The sequence below is a fragment of the Herpailurus yagouaroundi genome, unplaced genomic scaffold, assembly GCF_014898765.1.
Source record: "Herpailurus yagouaroundi ecotype Mexico unplaced genomic scaffold, PumYag 77, whole genome shotgun sequence".
In the NCBI taxonomy this organism is placed as follows: Eukaryota; Metazoa; Chordata; class Mammalia; order Carnivora; family Felidae; genus Herpailurus; species Herpailurus yagouaroundi.
This window is the reverse complement of record NW_024412388.1, coordinates 94,479,879-94,499,942: the sequence shown is the minus strand read 5'-3', so window position 1 is coordinate 94,499,942 and position 20,064 is coordinate 94,479,879. Positions and strand designations below refer to the sequence as shown.

Sequence of the window (20,064 nt, the reverse complement as noted above, 5' to 3'; positions counted from 1 at the left end):
CCTTTGAAATGTGGCCAGCGTGACTGAAGAACTGGATGTTTCCTTTTATTTCGTGGTAAGTCATTTCAACTTAGTCCCCGTGTCAGACAACGCACCTCTATGTGCTTCTCACTCTGGATCACATTTGAATCATTTAAGATGCCTTGCAGAATTTCTGATGCCTGGTGCCCGAGCCTTTATCCTGTGATTCTGATTTTGTTGATCTGGGCGGGGGGGGGGGGGGGTGCGGTTTGGGTATCAGCTGTTTTTTGAAAACAACTCCAGTGTTTCTCAGGTGAGCCAGGGTTGAGGACCATTGGTCGGAAGCTTTGTCCACCTCTCTCTCACAGGTGGGGAGGTCCTTGTTTCACAGGGTTAGTTCAGGGGAGTGGGCTGTGCCTTCAGTCACCCTGGCTTTCCCCAACACCGCTCCCCCAGTTAAGGCCACACTGCCCAGTAAGAGGGGCAGGCCCTAAGACCCTTCGCACAGCCTGCCGGCTCTCCCCATGCCGGCCTCACCCACCTCCCAGTCGAGGCCGCGTTCAACCACCTGAGCCCCGCTAGGACAGAGCCCCCCGTCCCCTCGCCGGACAGCAGGGGTCAGTGGTCAAGAAGCCTGGTCCTTGCAGGTCTGGGGACCTTGGACAGAGCCCAACCAGCCATTTTCCCAGGCTGGGCGAGGCTGGGCTGGAGCGGGGGCCGCTGGCCAGGCCTGAGGCTTGGCTAGTTTCTGTCCACTTTCCCATTAAACAGACATGCCGATGCGTGTGTTTGGGACAGCAATAACGCAGGGGGTTTTGGTAACGGGACTGGGGAGAACCCTCCTTCCCGGGTACCCTGGAAAAAGCTTTCTGAGCTGGGGCTGGCCCAGCAGCTCCTGCCTGCCTACCCCCGTTTTTGCCACCCACGCCCCAAAAGCACTTTTCCCATGACTCACACGTGGCAGCCTGTGCACTTCTTTTATTATTAAATATATAAGCAGCTTCCTATTTTTTAAATAGATATTTAAATGACTTTATATAAAATAATTCACCACTTCCAAGTATAAAAACAAAATCTCACAGTGTGTGAGCCAATGTTCCCTCTCGGCTTTCTCAAAGAAGGGATTCCTGTGCAGGTAGGCCGGGGGAGCAGCCCAGAGGTCCGGGGCCCCTCCCGCACCTGTGTCACCAAGCGCCCACAAAGAGCTTCTGCAAGGAGTTGGATTTGCTTTCTTGACTTTTAAAATACTATATGTTTGGGGTGGGGGAGGAATGCCTTTTTTCTGTGGGGTTTTTTTTTTTCCCTTTCACTTTTAAATACATATACTCTAGCATCAAATACAGAGTCTGTGACTAGAAGGAGCCCCCAGAGGGCAAGTTCCCCGCTGCTCTTTCTTCGGCTGAGAGCGGCAGGGCAGGGGCGGTGGGGGCTAGCAGACCCCAACTTTCGAGGGCAGGAAGAAAAGTCATGGGCCTCGGCCCAGGGGCCAGGAAGGGTGGGAATCTCTCGGCGGAGGGCCCAGGGCAGCAGAGAGGAGGGATTGCAGCAGCACAAAGAGACCAAGGGCAATCAGCAGCCCTGTCACCTGCTGCCAGTTCTCCGAACAGTGGCCACAGGCTGGCCCAGGAAGCTGAAGCCCTCAAGACAGAATTGGAAGCAGATACCCGGTCCCTCTCCCACCCCGGCTGGCCCGGCCAGAGAGACAGTGTAGGGGTGAGAGCTGGGGGTATCATTGCCTACCCAGGTGGGGGAAGAGAGGGGGGGATGAGAATGGGAGCTGGGTGCCGCGCTGAGATGCTGGAGAGCAAGGCCAGCCTCAGGGCTTCCCCGGGGACAACCGGGGTGCCTGCCAGCACTGCCCTGCTGCTCTGAGGGGGGCGGAGCCTGGTGCAGGGAAGGAGACTTGGGCCGGAGGGTCAGGGTGCAGACGCCTCCCCCCACCTCAGCGGTATACCCATAATTGCAAAGACCCATTTTCAGTCAGAGTTCACCCCGCAGCCTCCTTCTGGGTCTGCCTCTGCCCTCCCTGCCCGCCCTCCCACAGTCACTTCCCTCCTGGGAATGTCAAAGTGCAAGATGCAGAAACCTGGGCGAACGACGCAGCCTAAAGACCAGCTCTGGCTGGCAGCCCAGGCAGTTCTCCCACCCCATCCACCCTGGGGAGTCGAAGCCTGGGTCAGCAGAAGGTCAGGGCTTAGGGGCTCCCTCAGTCGACAGGCAAGGCCGGCTCGGGCACTCAGTGCAGGAAGCTGGCGAGAGGCTGGAGGGGCAGGAGGCCGGACAGATGTTCGCTCACAGGGATGGACAGGGCAGGCTGTTCAGCAGGCAGGTTCAGTATTCACAGTGCAATGGCTTCCTTCGTGAGGGGAGCCTCTGCGCAGCCTCCCGGAGAAGCTCTGGCAGGGCTGGAGGGAAAGTGGGGCAGATCCCAGAGCCTGGTCTTCCCCTTGGCATTGGAGCCAAGCCAGACAGGTCCCGAGGGCAGGGCTGACCTCTCCTCTCTGTCTGGCAACCAGCAGAGGGTACTTGGGCAAGCGGAGGGTGCAGACACGCTCCAGGCTGTCAGTGCAGACCAACAGGCCCACAGGCCTTCTCTTCCCATCTTTTGGGCCGCACACCTTTACGGGAAATCCAGCTGACGCTGTCCCGCCCTGCCAATCTCATGCTTCTCTCGCTGGAGACAAGTCCCTGCTTGTCGGTGCTGGCATCATCCCTAGGCACCAGGCGGTCCTCTGGGCAAAGGGCTCTTTCATTCCTCGGTGCCCACCCTGCTCTCCCACGTCCTACAGGCATCTGGGTCCCTGGCCCAGGTGTGGCTTGGAGGGGAGTAGGAGGAGAACACAGCCCCTGAGGCGCAGAGGGTCCTCAGCCGAGCTTCCCAGCCTTCCTCCGGTGGATGGGAGCCGCCAGGGCCCACGATAAATATCAGCAGCGTGGAGGGCAACCTCCAGCCCTCTCCTGGTCAGTCCAGAGTCTGAGGGTCGAGGGCAGAGGGACTCCAGCCTCGCTGCTCTGGTCAGGAGCTCTCGTGGTGGGCAGGCCACATTGCGAGGAGAATGGCTGGGGAGGGGTGGTGGTGGACGCCCCCATGATGTCTCGTCCCATGGAGAGACTGTCCTGTGCGCCCAGCTGTAAGGGAGAGAAAGAAAGGCTGGTCAGCCGAGTGGGAGTGGAGGGAGGGGTCGCTGAGGACATGGGTGGGGGAGACAGCGTTCCTGTGGGCTGTCGGTGGTGCTACAGGCAGGACTTCCTCTGGTCCTCTCCCTCGCCTTCCCAGCCACCCCAGACACCACAAAGGACCAGGCGGCTTTTCCTGGCAGCAGTCCAAGCCTCTGGCCAGACTGGCCTCACCTCCTACCTCCTCCTGGGGAAGTAGGGACCACAGGGGGAGGTAACGGGGCCGGGTAGAGGCCTGAGCAGGGCCAGGAGAGGGGGTTGGCAGCTGCTCAAGTGGAGGAGTCTAACAGGGAGGTGGGGGAGGGGGCACTTGAGTGTCCTTAGACTTCCCCTCGGGCAAGACCACCTCCCTGGCCTTGGGCCAATGAACCAACGATTCCTGCTAACTCTAGCAAAGAAGAATTTCTCATTCCCACCTCCACACCATTCATCACAGACGGTCATCGCGCACGTTACTCGATACTCGGGACAGCAGGTCATAGGTAACCAACAGGAAGAAGTAGAGGCAGTTTCGGAACAAGGAAACTTCCACCCTGCCACTTGGTGTGCTATCCCCTAAGTAACCCCGCCTCCTTCCTGACGGGCCAAGGGACTTGCCTCCCTGGATCATCCATGGGAGTCAGGGCCTTGCTCTCTCCAACCCCACCCCCATCCTTGTCCCTTGCCCAGCATGCTCAGAATGCTTTGTTCCCGGAGCAGAAATCCCCTGGGCTCCATCCAACTTGGGATCCTGTGTGGGGCTTCCCTCCCTGACCATCCACAGACCCGATGGCAAAGTCCATGACAGACAAGGGGGGCAGATGGGACCATAGCTTCTGGCTTCCAGCCCATTCCCGTGCTGTGGAGGGGGAAGAGGGGAGAACCAGAAATTGGACATGAGCCATGCTGGGCACAGCGGGGTCTCAGACCTGGCTGGGGCTAGGAGGGAAGAAGGACCAAGTGGGTGAGTCCACTGCCCGTATGCCCTGATTCCTTAGAGTGCCTGTGTCTTCTTCTGAGCATCCGTCTATCTGTCTCTCTGCCTCTGTGTTTTCTCTCTCTCGTCAGAGTGGCAAGTAGGCTAGGGGCTCGCCCTGGATCTCCTGAGGCTCCTGGGGCTTAGGCTGGACCTACTGATCCAAGTGGTGGGATCAGGAATCTGGGGTGTGGTCCCTGCCCTGGATTCCCTTTCTAAGTGAAATCTAGAGGGGAGGAAGAGGAAAGTTGGGCAGGGCCTGAGAACAGGGAGGCAGGGAAAGCAGAGCAGGGGTGTAGAAGAGATGGGGCGGAGGGCCAAGACCAAGGGGGGAGGCTGGCAACCAGTCAGAGGGTGGTGCAGCACTGAGCCACAGAGTCCCCAGGGACCTTGATCCCTCCTCTGCTTTACCAGTCTCAAGGGAGTCTGGGTCATCCTCACAGCCCTGCCAGTGTCCCACCTGACCCGCTCACCCATCTTAGCCCACCCCACCGAGAAGGGGGGACCCCAGGATTCCAGATTCGCTCCCTCATGCTCTCTTCTAAATAGGCTCCCTCGATTCTGAGTATTCCTTAGATTCCTTTTCTGCGAGGAGTGGCCCAGACCTGTCACCGTACCCATGGGAAGGTCCTAAGGCGCTCACGTGTATGTGCCATGGGGTGTGACTGGAAAATTGAATGGGTTACCCTAGCTAGCCAGCCAGCGAGCCAATCAGCAAGTCAGGCCATTCGCCAGCTAGTTAGTTAGGCAGGCAGCTCAGTTTAAGCAGTTCCCAGCTAGTCAGTCGATCAGTCAAAGTCACCTAGCCAGCTGGTCAGCCAGGCAGCCAGAGTTGATTAGTTAGCTGGTTAACCGGTCATCCAGAAGGCTGGTCGGTTAGAGCCTGGCCAGGGTCAGGCGGTCAGTCAACCGTGAAGCCAGTCAGTTATTTATTGAGTTCTTGGCAGATGTGGAGAAGCCCTCGCTGTAGTAGAAAAAGAAATGCAAAGAAAGTGGAAGACACAGTCCCTGCCCTCAAGGGGCTTACAGCCTTCTTAGGGATGCGGAACGTACATGTACACATAAAATAAGATTTCAAAGTGTATGAAAACAACATCCAAGTAAGTGCCAATTGATACAGGATTAACCAAATACCAAAGAGCGGAGGGGGAGGACCTGAAGAGCAGTCAGCGGGCGGTGGAGACAATCAGGAAGAACGGGAGGTGAGGGCGCTGCCTGGAATCGGGGAGCCAGGGGTGAGGAAGGATAAGGGTCACATCTTTACCAACAGCGTGAGGACAATAGAAGGCGCTCATCAGTGTGCAGGAGACACATTTGGGAGGACTATGAAGACAGCATTAGGACTTGAAACGATTTCAGTGGGCACTGGTGATGGGCAGAAACACTAATGCAATCTGAATCTGCGCGAAAAGAAGTGTCCAGATCAAGGAAGGTCAACAGTCCCACTGTACTTTGAGCTGGCCAGACAACATCTGGAGCACTGTGTCCAGGGCTGGGTGCCACATTTTCAGAGGGACATTGACAAACGAGTGTGTCCAAAGGAGGGCACCCAGGATGGTGAGGGGTCTGAAAACCCTATCATACGAGTAATGTTTGAGGGACTTGTGCCACACTTAGCTTACAGAATTCTTAAAGGGGGCCTGGATAACTGACTTGAGACACTGGGAGGGCTCTCGTGAGAACAGGAGGGAGGACCATCGTGGAGCAGGCAGGGAAGCTCACTCGAGGCAGGATTTCCTCGAGGCGCTCCTGGGAGATGGCAGGGAGCTTGCCTGGGACTGGGAATATGGGACCAGCAGCTGGCTGACCCCCTGTTGGGGATGCAGAAAGGGGAGGCCTCTGTCGGGTGGGACACTGGACAAATGACCTCCGAGAGCCTTTCTAAGACTAAGGTTCTGGGGGTCCATGAATCTAAAAGCAGGGACATAGAAACGATCTCGGCTGCGGAGAAGGGTCAAGTAGGGTGCAGACAGATAGAAACCTGGCAAGAGGTGCCAAGCTGAGAACGTTGGGTTTGAAGTGGTTGGCGGTGCAAATTCCCCGGGAGGGTAAAGACCACGTACAAGAAGATTTTGGTTGCTCTGGGATGGAAGGTGGCAGCAAAGACTAGAAGCCAAATATAGAAATAATAAGCCGATGTACGGGCCACAGGGCCTAGCCTCCGATGGTGGGGGTGGGGGGAATGGAGGGGCCGTGCGGCTTCTTGAGGATCTCGAAAGGAGACAGTTGGCAGGATATGGGGACGGATGGAAAAGAGAGCAGGAGGGGAGGGAGTCAGGTGTGGGTTGGTGATTAGAAATGTAGGGTGATTAGAAAAGAGGGTAGCTAATTTTAAGGGGTGGAGAGAGATCCAAATCAGAATCTTACCTTAGAAACCCCTCTATACTGGGAGCTCCACCTGTCTGTCCTCATCCTGGGTCAGGGGGCTGTGGGCAGAGCATAGGGCTGGCATAAGACTTCAGCAGAGGCTGAGGAGTGAGGGAGCCCCTTAAGTTTGTCCACCAAACCCCTGCACATGTGCTCCAGCCCTCTCAGACTTAGAAGACTCAGAACTGCCTAGCCCTAAGGAGAAATCAGGAAAAATCCCAGAGATACAGGAGAGAAGAAACGCCCTTCCTCCTCCCTGCCTCCCATCCTGTTCTGGGCTCCACTTCCTCAGAGCAAGTGAAAGGAAGTCTCCCTCAACTCTGGAGGGGAAACAGATGCCAAGACAGGCCCCCCTGTGCCTTCCAGAGCACCCCCACCTCCTGCAAACTCTCACCTGCCCTCTGGTCGCTCCATGGGAGAATCCACTGTCTGAGGCTCTCGATGGCTCTGGGGACAGACAGTAAAGATCAGGCTCCCTGAGGAGCTGGGGAATGGTGTGGGGACTGTGGCCTCACCCCCAGGCAGGGGGTGCCCAGAGGAGTAGATGAGAGAGTTATCAAAGTCTCCCCCAGCTACCCTAATGTGGGGGTCAGCCGTGGGGCCAGGAGGGCTCCCTGGGGCCTCGCTGCTGGTGACGCCCCATCTCCTCTCCCCATGCAGGCTGCCTCCTATCCCAGGGGTCCCGGGGCCCGGGGCCCCACAGAGCTCCCAGCAAACACTGCCCTGACCTCCATGCAGCATCACTTTCCTCTCCTAGCTCCCCTCATGGCTGGGTTCTCTTCCCACTCTCGGCCCAAGAATGTCCTCTCCTGGTCCCTTCCCATTGACTTTATAGCCTGGGTGCCCCCTGTTTTTTAATAGACCCCCCACTTCAACCTGCCATCTTCTGTGCTCAGCTGGCCTCCTGTCTTGGCATCTGAAGAACCCAGGCGGAGCCCAAGTAATCCTCTGACCCGCTCGACCTGCTCCCCCACCCAGGCTGTGCCACCGCCCCCACGGGATGCCCTCCTCTCACAGGGGCTCTCCTTACCCGCCGTCTCTGCCTGTAGAACAGGAGGCCGCCGACAGCCAGCAGGACCAGGATGATGCTGGGCACCAGCAGGCGGAAGACAAACCCGGGGAGCTGAGGGTCTGAGGGTCCCTCCTGCTGCCTGTCATGGCCTGTGTCAGTCAAAGGAACGGAATTAAAGCGGGCTGAGGGCCTGTGCCCCTCACTTGCTTGTCCTTCCAGCTCTGTGGGGCTCCTCCGATCCCTGGTGCTCCTTCTGCCCTCCAACTCCCTGAGGGGCAGCACATGGCCCCAGGAGTGGCTTCCGGGAAGACCTGGCTGTGCAGAGAGGGCCGAGGGACTGCCGGGGCTTCGTGGAGGCCGTGACGGGGTCCTGAGACTGCTGAGGCTTCGTGGGGGCCGCGACGGGGTCCTGGCAGAGCCTGGCTCCTGGTGGTCTCTGGGCTTGGCAGATGGACGGTCTGTCTTCTCAGGTGTATGACTCTGGGCCTGGCCAGTGGGTCTCGCAGGGCCCACCGTGGGCAGGGGTATGCTAGTCATGTCCTCTGGCTGCTGGCTCCTGGCTGAGTAGGACAATGGAAAAGATGCTGACAAGAGGTCACTGGGCCTGGCGGTCATCTTGGCCTGGATGCTGCCTCCTCCCGGCCTGGAGGAGGAAAGCTCTGCCCCTTGGGGTACGGGACCCTCACTAGCCTCTCCGGAGGCCTCTTCTAGGGTCCAGTTAGTGCCTAACACAGAGTCAAGAATGTGCTCCATCCCAGGGGTGGGGGCCCCGGCAGAGGACTGGGGCTGAGGTGAGTCTCCGATAGGACTGGCCTCTACACCCGGGGGCTCTGGAGAGTCAAAGCTCTGGCAGGTGCTCCTGGGTGGTCGCTGCTTGGCAGTGCCCGGGTCCAGGTCCACTGTGCGGAGGGGCAGCTCACTGGGCAAGAGGGAGCCGCCCTCTGTCCCCTCAGAGTCAGCCCGGGTCAAGCCAGCCATGGGGGCCGTGGAGGGGGCAAGGGGCTGCTGAGGGGAGACAGAGGCCAGGTCACTGGTAGGGGTGGCTTTGGGGTACAGGCAGTTGCAATCAGGCTTGGTCACCACATCTGAAAGAACCACAGAGAGAGGGAGAGAGAAAGATGGGGGGGAAGAGATAGAGTCACCAGCCTCCAGCACAGGTTTCCCGGGGCGGGGGGGGGGGGGTTGAGAGGGGGATATGGGTCCAGGGTCCCTCATCCCCTAATCCCTCAGCTAGGGGCTGAGGAAAGGACAGGACTGGAGCCAGTGCTCATGACACAGGCCTTAGGCAAGGAAGGTACAAGCTGCAGGGTCTCAAAGGCAGAAAGCAAAGAGTGGGGTTTAGAGGACAGGCTGGGGGCCAGGGTCAGGGAAGACCAGGGGACAGCTTTTCCTGGAGTTCCAGCTGGCAAGGTGCCAAGCCACGATTGAGCAGCAGCTGGCCAGGTGGTTGAGCAGCGGCCTCCAAGACTAACACAAGACACCCTCAGGTCCCATAGACAGTGCTGGTTGGAAAGCAGCAAGGTGGTTTCATGCACAGCCAGGGGCCACACAGCCACAGCCACAGGCGGGAACAAACTGGGGCTGGAATGTGGCCAAGACTTGAGGCCTTGGGATTGAAGCAACGAGATTGGACTTGGCCATTGGCAGGTCGCGGGGCCTCAGCTCCTGCCTCGGGGAGCAAGGTTGAATGTAGGAGGGCACACGTGGCACAGGACGCAGAGACGAGGCCACGTAGGATACACGCGTGTGCAGCTGGGCCTGCACTGGGAGAGTTTGAGTGATGCTCAGCCTTCAAATCCAGCCTTTTCCCTTGAGGGGACATTCAAGGCATCCTGGGGACTTCTGGAGCCAGGGTATCCTGGTGATTCACTGCAGGGCTCCTGGTGCAAGGGCCCTGGCTCCCAGATGGAGCCTTGCTCTCTCCACGGAACCCCCTGTGCGTTCAGCCAGCCTGCAGAGCCGGTAGGGAAAGCCTCCAAGCCTACAGGGCCCTCCGAGAGGGGCCCCTTGCCCATTCCCTGATCTCACAGCCACCAGCATGATCCTTCTCGATGTCTCAACATGCACACACATGTCAGAAAAGACATGTGCCCGGACCACCCAGAGGTACGTGAAGCCACATATGAACACGAGAAAAGCACATCTACACACACAGGAGCTCGCGTCGCAGCCAGGCTGCCTGCCCGGGGTCCCTCCAGCCCGCCCCTCACCTCCCAATCCCTGCTCTGTTCCTTACACCCTCCCCTTGACCCACACTTGCTGGCCCTTTTGGTGCTTACCTTGGCTGGAGCATTTCTCAAAGCTCTTGTTGCAGTTCTTGCTGAAAACGTTCCAGTCCTTTTTAAGGAGATTCTTTGTTTCATTAAAGACATTCTTGATCTTTTCCAGCAACTGGAGGGGTGTCTCATGGAAAGTTCGTACACAGGCCTGGAAAGACAGTAAGGCCCCACCCCCCCCCAATTGGTGAGGATGAGCCATGTCTCTAGCTTGTTTGCCAAACGCCCTTGGCCTTTTTCACATCTGTCTTCTTTTTCTCTTTCATTTTCTCCCTCCCCTCACCCCTGCTGGGTAGTGGAACCAGCCCTGAGATCTCCAGATATGTCATTTATTCACAGATCTGTTGAGCACATATCTATGTGCCAGGCATATGGCAATTACCTGGGAATCATGCAATGAACATGAGAGAGGTGGTCACTGTCTGAGTTGGGACACTGAATCTAGCAAGGCATTGGCATTAAACACCTTACAAGTGCAGGGAGTCATATGAAGAAGTGTGGAATGATCTGAGAGTGCACAACGAGGGGAGCCAAATGAGGGCCCAGGGTGAATTTCCCCATGGAATCAACTGAAAGATGAGCAAGGGTCAACCAGGAAAGGAGGTGGGGTTGGAGAGAGCGGTCCAGGTTGTGGGAACAGAGTGTGCAAAGGTCCTGAGGCAGGAAAGAGCCTGAAATGTGGAAAGACCAAAAGACGGCTAGAGTGGCTATAGTAGTGCCACCTAGGAAGAAGTTGGCAAGAGATGGGGCACCTGGGTGGCGCAGTCGTTTAAGTGTCCGACTCTCGATTTCCACTCAGGTCACGATCTCACAGTTCGTGAGTTCGAGCCCCATATTGGGCCCTGTGCTGACGGCACGGAGCCTGCTTGGGATTCTGTCTCTCCTTCTCTCTGCCCCTCCCCCACTTGTACATTTTCTCTCTGTCTCTCTCAAAATAAATTAATTAATTAAAAAAAGAGACTAAAAAAAAAAAAAAAAGAAGTTGGCAAGAGATTCATGCAAGAGAGGTCAGCAAGGGCCAGGTGCTTCGGGCCCTTGTTGGCCATGTCACAAACTGCTAACCTGATCCACACAGCAAAGAGAAAACATCCGAGGGGTTGTTGGGGAGGTGGCTGGTGGCACGGTGAGACCCAAGTTTTAGAAGGGTCATCCCGTGGTGTGGAGCAGGCCACGGGGCTATGGGTCCTTCTCCGGCATGAGTATGCCTTGGAAGGGGGGGCTGAAGTTGCCCCAGTCCTGTCTATCGAGCTGTCCTTTCCTCTTCTGCTCATAGGACCATGGCTCCTACACCCACTGGGGCTCTGAGAAGCTTCCCATCTCCTGAGCTGCTCCTTCTCAGTCGTCTTACCAGGCTCCCTTCCTCCACCAGACTTCTAAATTCTGGCATTCCTCAGGGCTGTCCTGGACCTACTTTCTCCCTTTCATGCCAGATGAGGCCCCACATGCCCGTGGCTTCATCCGTGGTCTACTTACCAATGACTTCCAAATACCAAGTTTTTCCTTAAACTGAGCTGCAAAGGCCCTTGATAAATGTGGACCAGATGAACAAATGAATGAATGAATGAATGCACGCATGAGAAAACCTGGGCTCAGCTCTGTCACCCACCACCCACGTGACACTGGCCAAGTGGATTATCCGGTTTGGGCTCATTTCCTCTTCTACAGTGCCTTCCAGCCTCCCACCAGGGCTACTATAAGAAAGAGGGAAACTGCCTTTCTCTTCCTTTCTTCGTAAACCTCTGTGCCCTTCGTACCTCACCTCGTAACTGCACAGGGAACACGGCAACATCCAACAGAAGGTCCCGATGCCCACCTATCACACAGAGGCTGTGCCTTCTCTCTTCAGGAGCTCTGAACCCGCACCAGCCTTCTCCTCAGGAGACTGGCTCCTGTAAGCCTCAAAGGCTCCCTCCCTCCTCAAGTCCACCCTGCTGCGTTCACGCCGGGCGTAGGAAGTGTGCATGCAGGGTGGGCGGCTTGTGACAATGCAGATTCCCAAGCCCACCCACAGCCCCAGGGAATCAGACTTTCTAGGGGTACGTACTGGGAATCTGGATTTTAAACAAGCTCCCCAACTGATACTTAACGAACCTTAACATTGGAAAACCTCAGCCTTAATACCTCTCGGGAAAGATGTTTCCTCCCGCAATCCCACACTCCCTCTGGTGACCTCTATTCCTGTGCCTTTATGGAGCCCCACTCCCCCACAGCGCTGCCTCTACTTCCTCTCCGTTCACCCTCATCTGGCACCTGCCTCCAGCAGCAGCCGCACACTGCCAGAGCCATCGGACGCTTTTCTACCCTCGTCTTGCTTGACTTCTCAATCCCGTTGGATAAAGGCGACTACTTTTTCCATCCGGAGACGTTCTTCCACGGGCCCAGTGAAATCAGTCTCCTGGTTTTCCCTCCACCGCTCAAGCTGCTCCTTCCCAGTCTCCTGGCCGGGTCCCCTCCTCTGCCTGGCTTCTGGGTGCTGGGGTTCAGGGGTCTGTTTCTCCTCCCACAGTGGGCCATGCTCTACAGTCTCTTGGCCTCACAGATGACCTCCACACCACCTCCTCTTACACGAGTATCTTGCCAGACAGACTCAAGACCCCGTGTATCCAGCCACCTGCTCCACATTTCCCCTTGGCTGTCTCACAAGCGTCTGGAGTTTCATGTGTCCCAAACTGAGCTCCTGCCCTTTCCCCAAACCTTCTCTGCCTGATCTTCCCCCTAACTGCTCTAGACAAAACCGGCCTTGAGCCATCCCTTCCCTCGGCTCCTTATGGCCAACGCATCCCCAAATCCTGTGCGTTCTTTCTCCAAACTCAACCTGGGAGCACAGCTGCTCGCTCCACCTGCACAGCATCACCGGGGTCCAAGCCCCAGGCTGCATCCCCCGCCCCCCCCCAGTGGTCCAAGCCACTAGAACCTCTGGCCCCGACTCGCGCCCCCTGCTGGCCTCCCAGCCTCCATTCTTGCCCCCTGCGGTCCTCGCAGTGAAGTCAGATTAGGTCATTCCTCTGTTCCCCAAAGCTTCCCTCAAACTTCAGCCAACATTCCACATCCCTAAGACCCCAGATGCGCCCCCTGCTGGCTCCCGCCTCCTCCCCTCTCTCCCCCCTCTCTTCCACACTTCCTGGCGACCACCCTTTCTTTGTGGTCCTGAATGTGCAGTCCTGCTCACCTCAGGGCTTCGGGCCTAGCATTCCCTGTTCTGGAATGTTCTGACCAGCCTCATAGCTTCCTAACTCTTCCTCACCTTTGAACCTCAAGCGAGTATATTCTTACTCGGAAGTCTTCTCCTTCTCTTCTTCCCCACCCCCCTTTTTAATTAGAATGCTGTTTCTTTCTCAGAGCCCCACGCAGTCCTCCTTCATGGCGCCGCTCCCTCACCTCCTTCAGGTCTCCCCCTTGCCTGGCTTTCTCTTCAGCAACGTACGTACTACCATCCCACATAGCACGTATTTTACCTGTATATTTTGTTAACTCTCTCACCCCCCGCCAAATGTAAGCTCCATGAACGTGGATACGGGTACTCATCTGGTTTGACCCCAGATGATTCCTAGTGTCTAGAACAGTACCTGGTACACAAGAGGCACCATTCACCATTGGTCAAGTGAATGAATAGTGCTCATGTTTCATAATGCTATTTACTTGTGCCATTGTTTAATGGTTGCCAACCTCACTTAACCGTAAGCTCCACAAGGGTGGGGGCCACGGAATTTTGCCTCACGAAGACACCGCCAAGGCTTAGCACCATGTCTCCTGCCCGGTAAGTCCTCAGCAGAAGTATGTGGGGTGAATAAATGAATGAGAGAGAGAAGAACCGTGACACAGGGTGAAGCAAGTGAATATACTATGTGCACAAGGACAGGGAGGGTACCACCAAAGCCACCCTCTACTCTTGCTCACTGTTCCTGGCTCCAGGACCCTCCTACCTTGTCCTGCTCTTCATAGTCCTTGGTGAAGCAGCTGCTTAGCCTCAGAGAGAGTTCCTGGAGCGTCACGATGACATTGGCATTGGGAGTATTGTCTTTGAAGCGCATGGTGTCCTCCATTATGTCTTGCACTAGGAGAAAGGCCTTCTTAAGGTAGCACACGGGATCTTTCTGAAAAACAAGAAGCTGGAGTTTATGGCCTGGCTGACGTGATCGGGGAACCCAGGCTCCGTGACAGGTGCCCCCATCCCGGGCAGACGGAGGGCTGCGGCCTGCCCTTCGCCCGCCCCCGAGGAGAGGGCCACGCCACCCCAGTAAAAAGGGGGGCGCTGACCTCAGCTGGCCTTTCAGTCTCTTTCATGGGATCTGGAGCTGCCTGGGCTTGAGGTAGAGGGAAGGAAATGTGGGTTCTGATTAGAGACATCCTCAGATTTCTGGAAGGTGAGGCTTTCATCAGAATGGGGGTGTGTAGGTAAGGTGGATCCTGGGGAACTACTCTGTCTCTCTTTGGCTTGCTTTCACCGAAAGTCCTTTACTACACGGCTTCTTCAAATCCTCCAGGCCACAGGGGGAACTAGAGACCGCCTGAGGACCCAAAGGATAACTTCCGTGTTTTGTGTCCCTCAGAGAAGGTGGTTGCCTCAACAGACACTCTGCTTCAGCGCCGGATTCCTGGTACCAGTCTCATCATTTCCTAGCCAAGGAAACTCGCCACATTGGTTAAGGCGTGAGTGAGTGAAATACTGAGGTTATTCCTCGGACCATGAGGTGGTCTCCAGTTCTAATAGACATGTATATGGGTCAGGTGTGCAGAAGTTCAGAGATGGGAGCAACTCTGGGGCGTATCATGGTGATTTTGCAGGTGCAAAGATGAGCAGGCGTGGAATAAGGGGCAGTATGGGGGCAGTTGAAAAGACATCACAGGCACAGGAAGGGCTTGTGCCAAGGCTTGGAGGCAGGAAGGGGCAGGGAATGGGGGCGGTGGGCCCAGACTGTGTGGTGTAAACCCCAAGCTGACCAACCTGGGCTTTCTCCTGGAGTGAGGGGCAGGGGCGAGGGGGTGCTGACAGGTTTGGAGGAGGGAAATGAAGGTAACGGGTTGGAGTTCCGAGAGCTCCCCCTAATGGCGGGAAGATGGGGTGCATTGGAAGCAGGGAGGCTCTTGAAACTGTCCAAGCAACTGATTGGGTGAGGCTCCCGCAGAGCCCAGAGCGGCTGGGAGGCAGAACCGGCAGCACTTGATGGCTGGTTGGGTGTGGGGAAGGAGGAAGAGGGAAAGGGCTGGACTGACTCCCTGGCTGCTGTTCAGTCTGTTGGATGGAAACGACATCCTTAAGCAAAGCATGTGACCCAGAAGTCATCTTGGTTTGCTTTGGCCCTAGAGCCAGCCTGCCTGGGCTCAAAGCAGGCCCCCACCACTTAGTATCTATGCTCCCTGAACCTCCCTGAGGACGATAACCGAGACTGGTATATCACACAGTCGTACTGTCAGGATTAAATTAGAAAGTGTCTGGTGCATAGTAAGGCCTTGATATGTGCCAGGGCCAGGAGAAGGGAGCAGCAGGGGACTTGAGGCCCGGATCCTGCTCGGCCCTGGACCCTGGCACCCCAAACTTAAGCACCAGGGATCCTCACGCCCTCACCATGCCCAGTTATGGGATTTCTCCTCCCTTCATGTTCCCACATATACCCACCTTGGGAAGCACATATAGGGCTGGCACAGGGGCCTTATAAATAACCATAACTCACCAACTGCTCCTGGTCTACAAACTCAAAGGCAATTTGGCACGAAGTCTCCATCTGACTGTCAATCTGTAAGAGAGAGCAGGCCAGGGGTTGCAGGGCGTCTGCAGCTCAACTGAGCTCACCTAAGAATGAGAACTAGAGTTTTGGGGTGGATCAGGTTTTGGTGCTCATCTACCTCCCCACCAACCATACTGGGAAAGACAGAGGCAAGGGAAAGACTTGTGCCTCCCCCATGCCCAGGGTGGGCTGTAGAAGAACAAGGAGTCTCCTCGTTCCACCCCCACTCCATGAAATCTGACAAATACCAGTTAGTTAGAAGGAAGAACTATCTAACAGAGGGTACAGGGCATAATCTTCCACGACAAGTAGTGAGCTCCCTGTCCTGGCAGGGATTCGAGTCGCGGCTGGACAAGCTCTGGGGATTCAGGATCTACAGGGGCTGGGGCTAGGTGCCCTTAAAGCCCTCGCTGGCCCCCAGAGCAGTGGCTCTGGGAGTGTAAGCCTCAGAGAATGCTATGGCTCTTGTTCTACCTGGATGGCTGCAGAAGCTACATGCAGGAGGAAAAGTGTAGAGGTAAGAGAGTCAGGAGGCTCAGCCTACAAGCCCCGAGCTCAGGGCCCTGGAGCTGGTCTTAGCCAGTGGTGCCCCACCCTGTCTGGCTGGCCAGAGGGATGGTAAATTCTCTTCTGAGCAGGACAGCAGCCATGATGGTAACCTGATTCTGCCCGGCTGAACCATGTTTGGAATTGTTGACAACTCTGCCAGCCGGATTAGAATAAGACACGGGTTCCTTCATGGCCTGGGTGAGCAGTCCATCCCAGCCCCAAGGCTCAGGCAAGAGCCAGGAGAGTGAGGGTGGAGGGCTGGGAGCTAGGCAGGAGCCTCCTCTCCAAATCTGACGGTAGCTCTGGTGCCAGGTCGGTGGCATATCTGAGAGGCTGGGATTTAGAGGCGACACAGCAGGCAGACTGGGATGGCTCCCCAGAGGAAGCATCACACTGAGGGAGAGCAGGCTTCGCAAGCCTTTTCAGAGTCTATGGTTGACATTCCAGGCAATCATTAACCCAGGCAACTGGCTGGAAGCCCACCCTGTCCACTGTCTGCAGGGGAGTCAGAGAGGGCTGCAGGCTTGGGGGTGGGTCAGAGACCCTGGCCCCGAGAAGGTCAATGAGAGCTAGGTGGGAGCCATGAATCATGTCCTGTGCAGCCGTATTTCTCTGCCTGCGACCCTTGCCTTTGACCCTGCTCCCTGCCTCAGTTTCCCCAGTGGGGAGAAGGTAGATAGGCACGGCCACACACTCACCAGCTGCTGCAGGAACTGCAGGTGTCCGTTCCCAATCATGTGGCTACAGCGCTCTGACACCTCCTCGGTAATACTCCTGCTCACCAGGAGACAGACCAGCAGTAGCAGGCGGCTCAGCCATGTCTGTGGTAGAGAGTGCATCATTACTCCCAGCCCTCACTCTCCCTAGGAACCCCAGTGCCCTGCTGAGAGTGGAGAAACAAGGAGCTCACACCTACAATGCTGCAGGCTCTGCCCCTTGCCCAGGATGCAGCGTTGCCAGGAACTTTTTCAGCATTTCCTACGTGGCACGCACAATCTTGCTCTCCTTGGTAACTACCCAAATGTCACCTCCTCCAAGAAGCCTTCCCAGATTAACCCAAGCCGAGCCCGATTACACACTGACCCTTTAAGGAGGACACGGGAGGTGTTCCTACCAGTCTAAATTTCCGTGACACTGGAAACTCCTTGAATGCAGGGCTTGCATCAGCCCATTGTTGTGTCCCTGCAACTTTAAACACCGAGCCAGACGTCTTGTGGGCTGCCCACTCCTCTCAAGCTCATGTTCGAGCACCCACTTGCAGACTTCCAGCCAGACATTTTCCCTAGGCCCAGCCCTTCCTCCCACCTGATTCCACACAGGTCTGGCTCTGCTACTGGAAAAAACCAGGGCCCCGAACTCAGTTTCACTGGGAACCTATCCCACACTGGAGACCTTTTGGAGCCCTGGGTGTGTGTGTGTCAAAAAGGAGCCCGACTGCTTAATCAGAGGTAGCAGTGCCAGTTCTAGGCCATCCCTGGTTGGCACCTGCTTATCAGAGCTCCAGCACGGTCTGCATCCATCCAGCCAGCTCTCATCATGGCCAGGAAGTTTTCAGAGATCTTTCCCTCCTTCAGCTCCCACCTGGCCCAGGAGCTGCTCACCCCTCGAGTGACGGGACTGGTCCCTGACACCTCATCATTCCCCTTCCTTCCTTTCTCCCTCCTCCTAACCGGGGTCCCCTCAACCCTCCCCCTGGCCCAGGTCTCCCACTCTCTAGCCAGAGGCAGAGGGACTCTTGAACTTTCTTTCCCCAACTCAAGGTTGCCCCTGGCAGCTGATGTCTCCAGATTCAGGGAAACGCTGTCAGGGTGGGGTGAGAGCTGGCACCTTCCTGGGCTCTGGGCTCTGCCTCAGTAATCCAGATGATGAGACAAAGACTGCAAACAAATAGCACATTGGAAAAACAAGGAGGCCGTGAAACAGCCCTCAACAACATGCTGATTTACATATAATTAAAAGCCCAAATGTTTGTTAGCTCCTACCAGGGAACAGAAGCCCTGGCTGGGACTACCAGGGAGGGCGCAGGGAGAAGTGGCCTCTGTGAGGCCATGAAAAATGGGGAGAAGTTGATGGCAGAGAGAGGGAAGGGGAGGCCTGGAGGGAAGAGGCACAGGATGGCCCAATGCCACTCAGTAAAGGGATCTGGTGAGGGTCCTGCCCTGACCTGGTGGAGGGAGAGTGGAAAAGGGGGAGGACAGTCGGCGGGGAGGGCTTCAGGCTCTGCTGGGCAGTTGAAGAGGTAGCCCTGGGTGGGAATGGCTGCCCAGGCCCTCCAGAACCTTTAATTCAGGACCCATTGGAAATTGGGCCATGCGGAAGGTGTGGCTCTGTCCCAGGCCGCTGCCCGTGCCGCTCTGAACCCCCAGTTTTAAACAGTGTGGAGGAAAGAGCCCGTGAGAAAGGCGGTATTCAGGAAGACAACCTTGCCATAGGCACTTCAAGATATTGACATCCGAGGACAGCTTAACACCCAAGGGCTGCCTGGCGTTTGGAGCTATTTCAGTGATTGGTGCGGGGAGAGTGCAGCCACCACGTGGGAAGCTGACTTTGAAGGTGGCCAGAGGGGGTCCCCCCTGCCCCTGGGGCCCCAGGTTTGCCTCAGAGGAGGAACTGAATGGGCACCCAAGGGTTAACACTCTAGCTCGCATCTAGCTGGGCTGGCTCTTCTCCCCCTCCATTCTTCCTCCCACCCACCCACCCGCCTTGGCCTCTGGGACAGCCACGAAGGCACCTCTCCTGCAGGCCCACAGACATCTCAGCCCCGATGTCCATCCTCACCTGTCCCATCCTTCCCATCAACAGGGGCCCTGGAGGGACCTTGGCACGACCAGATCCTTAGACGGCTCCTGTCTAAAACCAGTCTACGTTTCCCTCCACCTTTACTTTCCTCATGGTCTCCCTCCAGCCCTTATCTTTGTCTGGTTGCCTACCAGCTCCCCCTCCACAATTTCCCCCCTCCTGACACTGTCTTCAGTCTCTCAGTTGGGCTCTTCCTCCCCTGTGGGTCTGCTCTTGCCCCTTCCTCTTAGCCCCACCTGCAATCCCTTCCATTCCCCTCCAAGTATTTGCTTCTCTCCCAGCCAGTTTCTCCTGCCATTCTCCTCTAGGGCTCCTCACAAGTAAATCCACTGGGAGAACACCTACTGTTCGTTAACAGTGCCACCCTGCACTTTCTAGGAGCTACCCCACCTACTGCCCGCAGTCGGGGCCGGACATTCCTGGTGCAAGGCGGAGCAGCCCCTACCCGGCCCAGGGCTCTGCACCACGGAACCCTCTTTCCACCTTCCCCTTTCTCTGCCACCGCCGAGCCCAGGAGCTCCCCGGCTGAATGAACCAGATTTTGCAATAAAAAGATTCGGAGCTAGCCCCAGGCAGCTCTGGAGTCCGGTCCCCGCAAAACAGACTTGACTCAAGTCCCCCAACACCTCCTGCTTGCATGCTGGGACAAGTAGCGGCTTGCCCGGCTCTTTCCTTTTGCCAGCAGGTTCCTGGGCACAGACCCTGGAATTCTGTGAGCTGGATGACCTCTGAACTTCTCCAACGCAGAAGCGCCCACTCCCCAGCAGAGCCTGGAAGCATGTGTGTGGCCCATGGCGAGGGTGCCCACTGGGAGGGCGCCACACTCAGCGCGCAGCCACTGCGCGGGTCTCTTGGCGGTGTCGGCTCAGAGATGGGAGAAAGGCAGGGGCTGACACGGAGCCGGCACAGAGCCTCTGCCGGTGGCTGTGAACCCCTCTCTCCCGCTGGCGGGTGGCTCAGTGCGCGCCTCGGAGCAGTGGGGTGAGCAGCCTCCCCTTTCCGGAGAAGTACCGCAGCCCCAGGAACAGCTGCAAGGCGTCACGGGTCCCAGCCCGAGTGCGCCCGGTACGCCAGGCAGCCGGCACGCAAAGATGGGAAGGACCCCGGAGCCCGTGGTCGCGGCGGGGAGCGTCGGCGGCCGGCGCGCCAGGGCAGTAGGTTCGGAGGCGCCGCACCGCGCCGCCCGCTCCCGCCCCAGCCCTGCGGGCGCCCCGCCGCCCCGCGGCCGTCGCTTACCGTGGG

At 57.1% G+C, this 20,064-nt stretch overlaps 1 protein-coding gene across 4 annotated transcripts; it reads right to left on the bottom strand.

Annotated features, from left to right (window-relative positions):
* Window positions 1–1,214: 1,214 nt before the first annotated feature.
* CSF1 (colony stimulating factor 1) lies at window positions 1,215–17,175 on the bottom strand. 4 transcript variants are annotated; one of them, XM_040471247.1, is made up of 9 exons: window positions 16,722–16,893; window positions 15,421–15,483; window positions 13,672–13,842; window positions 9,752–9,899; window positions 7,784–8,557; window positions 7,491–7,621; window positions 6,855–6,907; window positions 6,461–6,519; window positions 1,215–3,090 (listed from the first exon to the last, which is right to left on the bottom strand). In XM_040471247.1, exons 1-8 carry the CDS (start codon window positions 16,863–16,865, stop codon window positions 6,474–6,476), a joined length of 1,530 nt encoding a protein of 509 aa, XP_040327181.1. In that variant the 5' UTR covers window positions 16,866–16,893; the 3' UTR covers window positions 1,215–3,090; window positions 6,461–6,473. The 4 variants fall into 4 exon arrangements, with proteins under 4 accessions (XP_040327181.1, XP_040327182.1, XP_040327179.1 ...); XM_040471248.1 differs by lacking the exon at window positions 7,784–8,557 and having other exon boundaries at window positions 16,722–17,175; XM_040471245.1 differs by having other exon boundaries at window positions 7,491–8,557; window positions 16,722–16,891.
* Between the last annotated feature and the right edge of the window lie 2,889 nt (window positions 17,176–20,064).

Bases quoted from the DNA above. Each gene is read 5' to 3' on its own strand.
- CSF1 (XM_040471245.1), bottom strand. From the start codon at position 16,865: ATGATGCACTCTCTACCACAGACATGGCTGAGCCGCCTGCTACTGCTG. The intron at 6,908-7,490 runs GTAAGGAGAGCC...GTCTGTCCCCAG, and splicing joins TCTACAGGCAGAGACGGCGG to AGCCATCGAGAGCCTCAGAC. The intron at 6,520-6,854 runs GTGAGAGTTTGC...CTCTGCCCACAG, and splicing joins ATGGAGCGACCAGAGGGCAG to CCCCCTGACCCAGGATGAGG.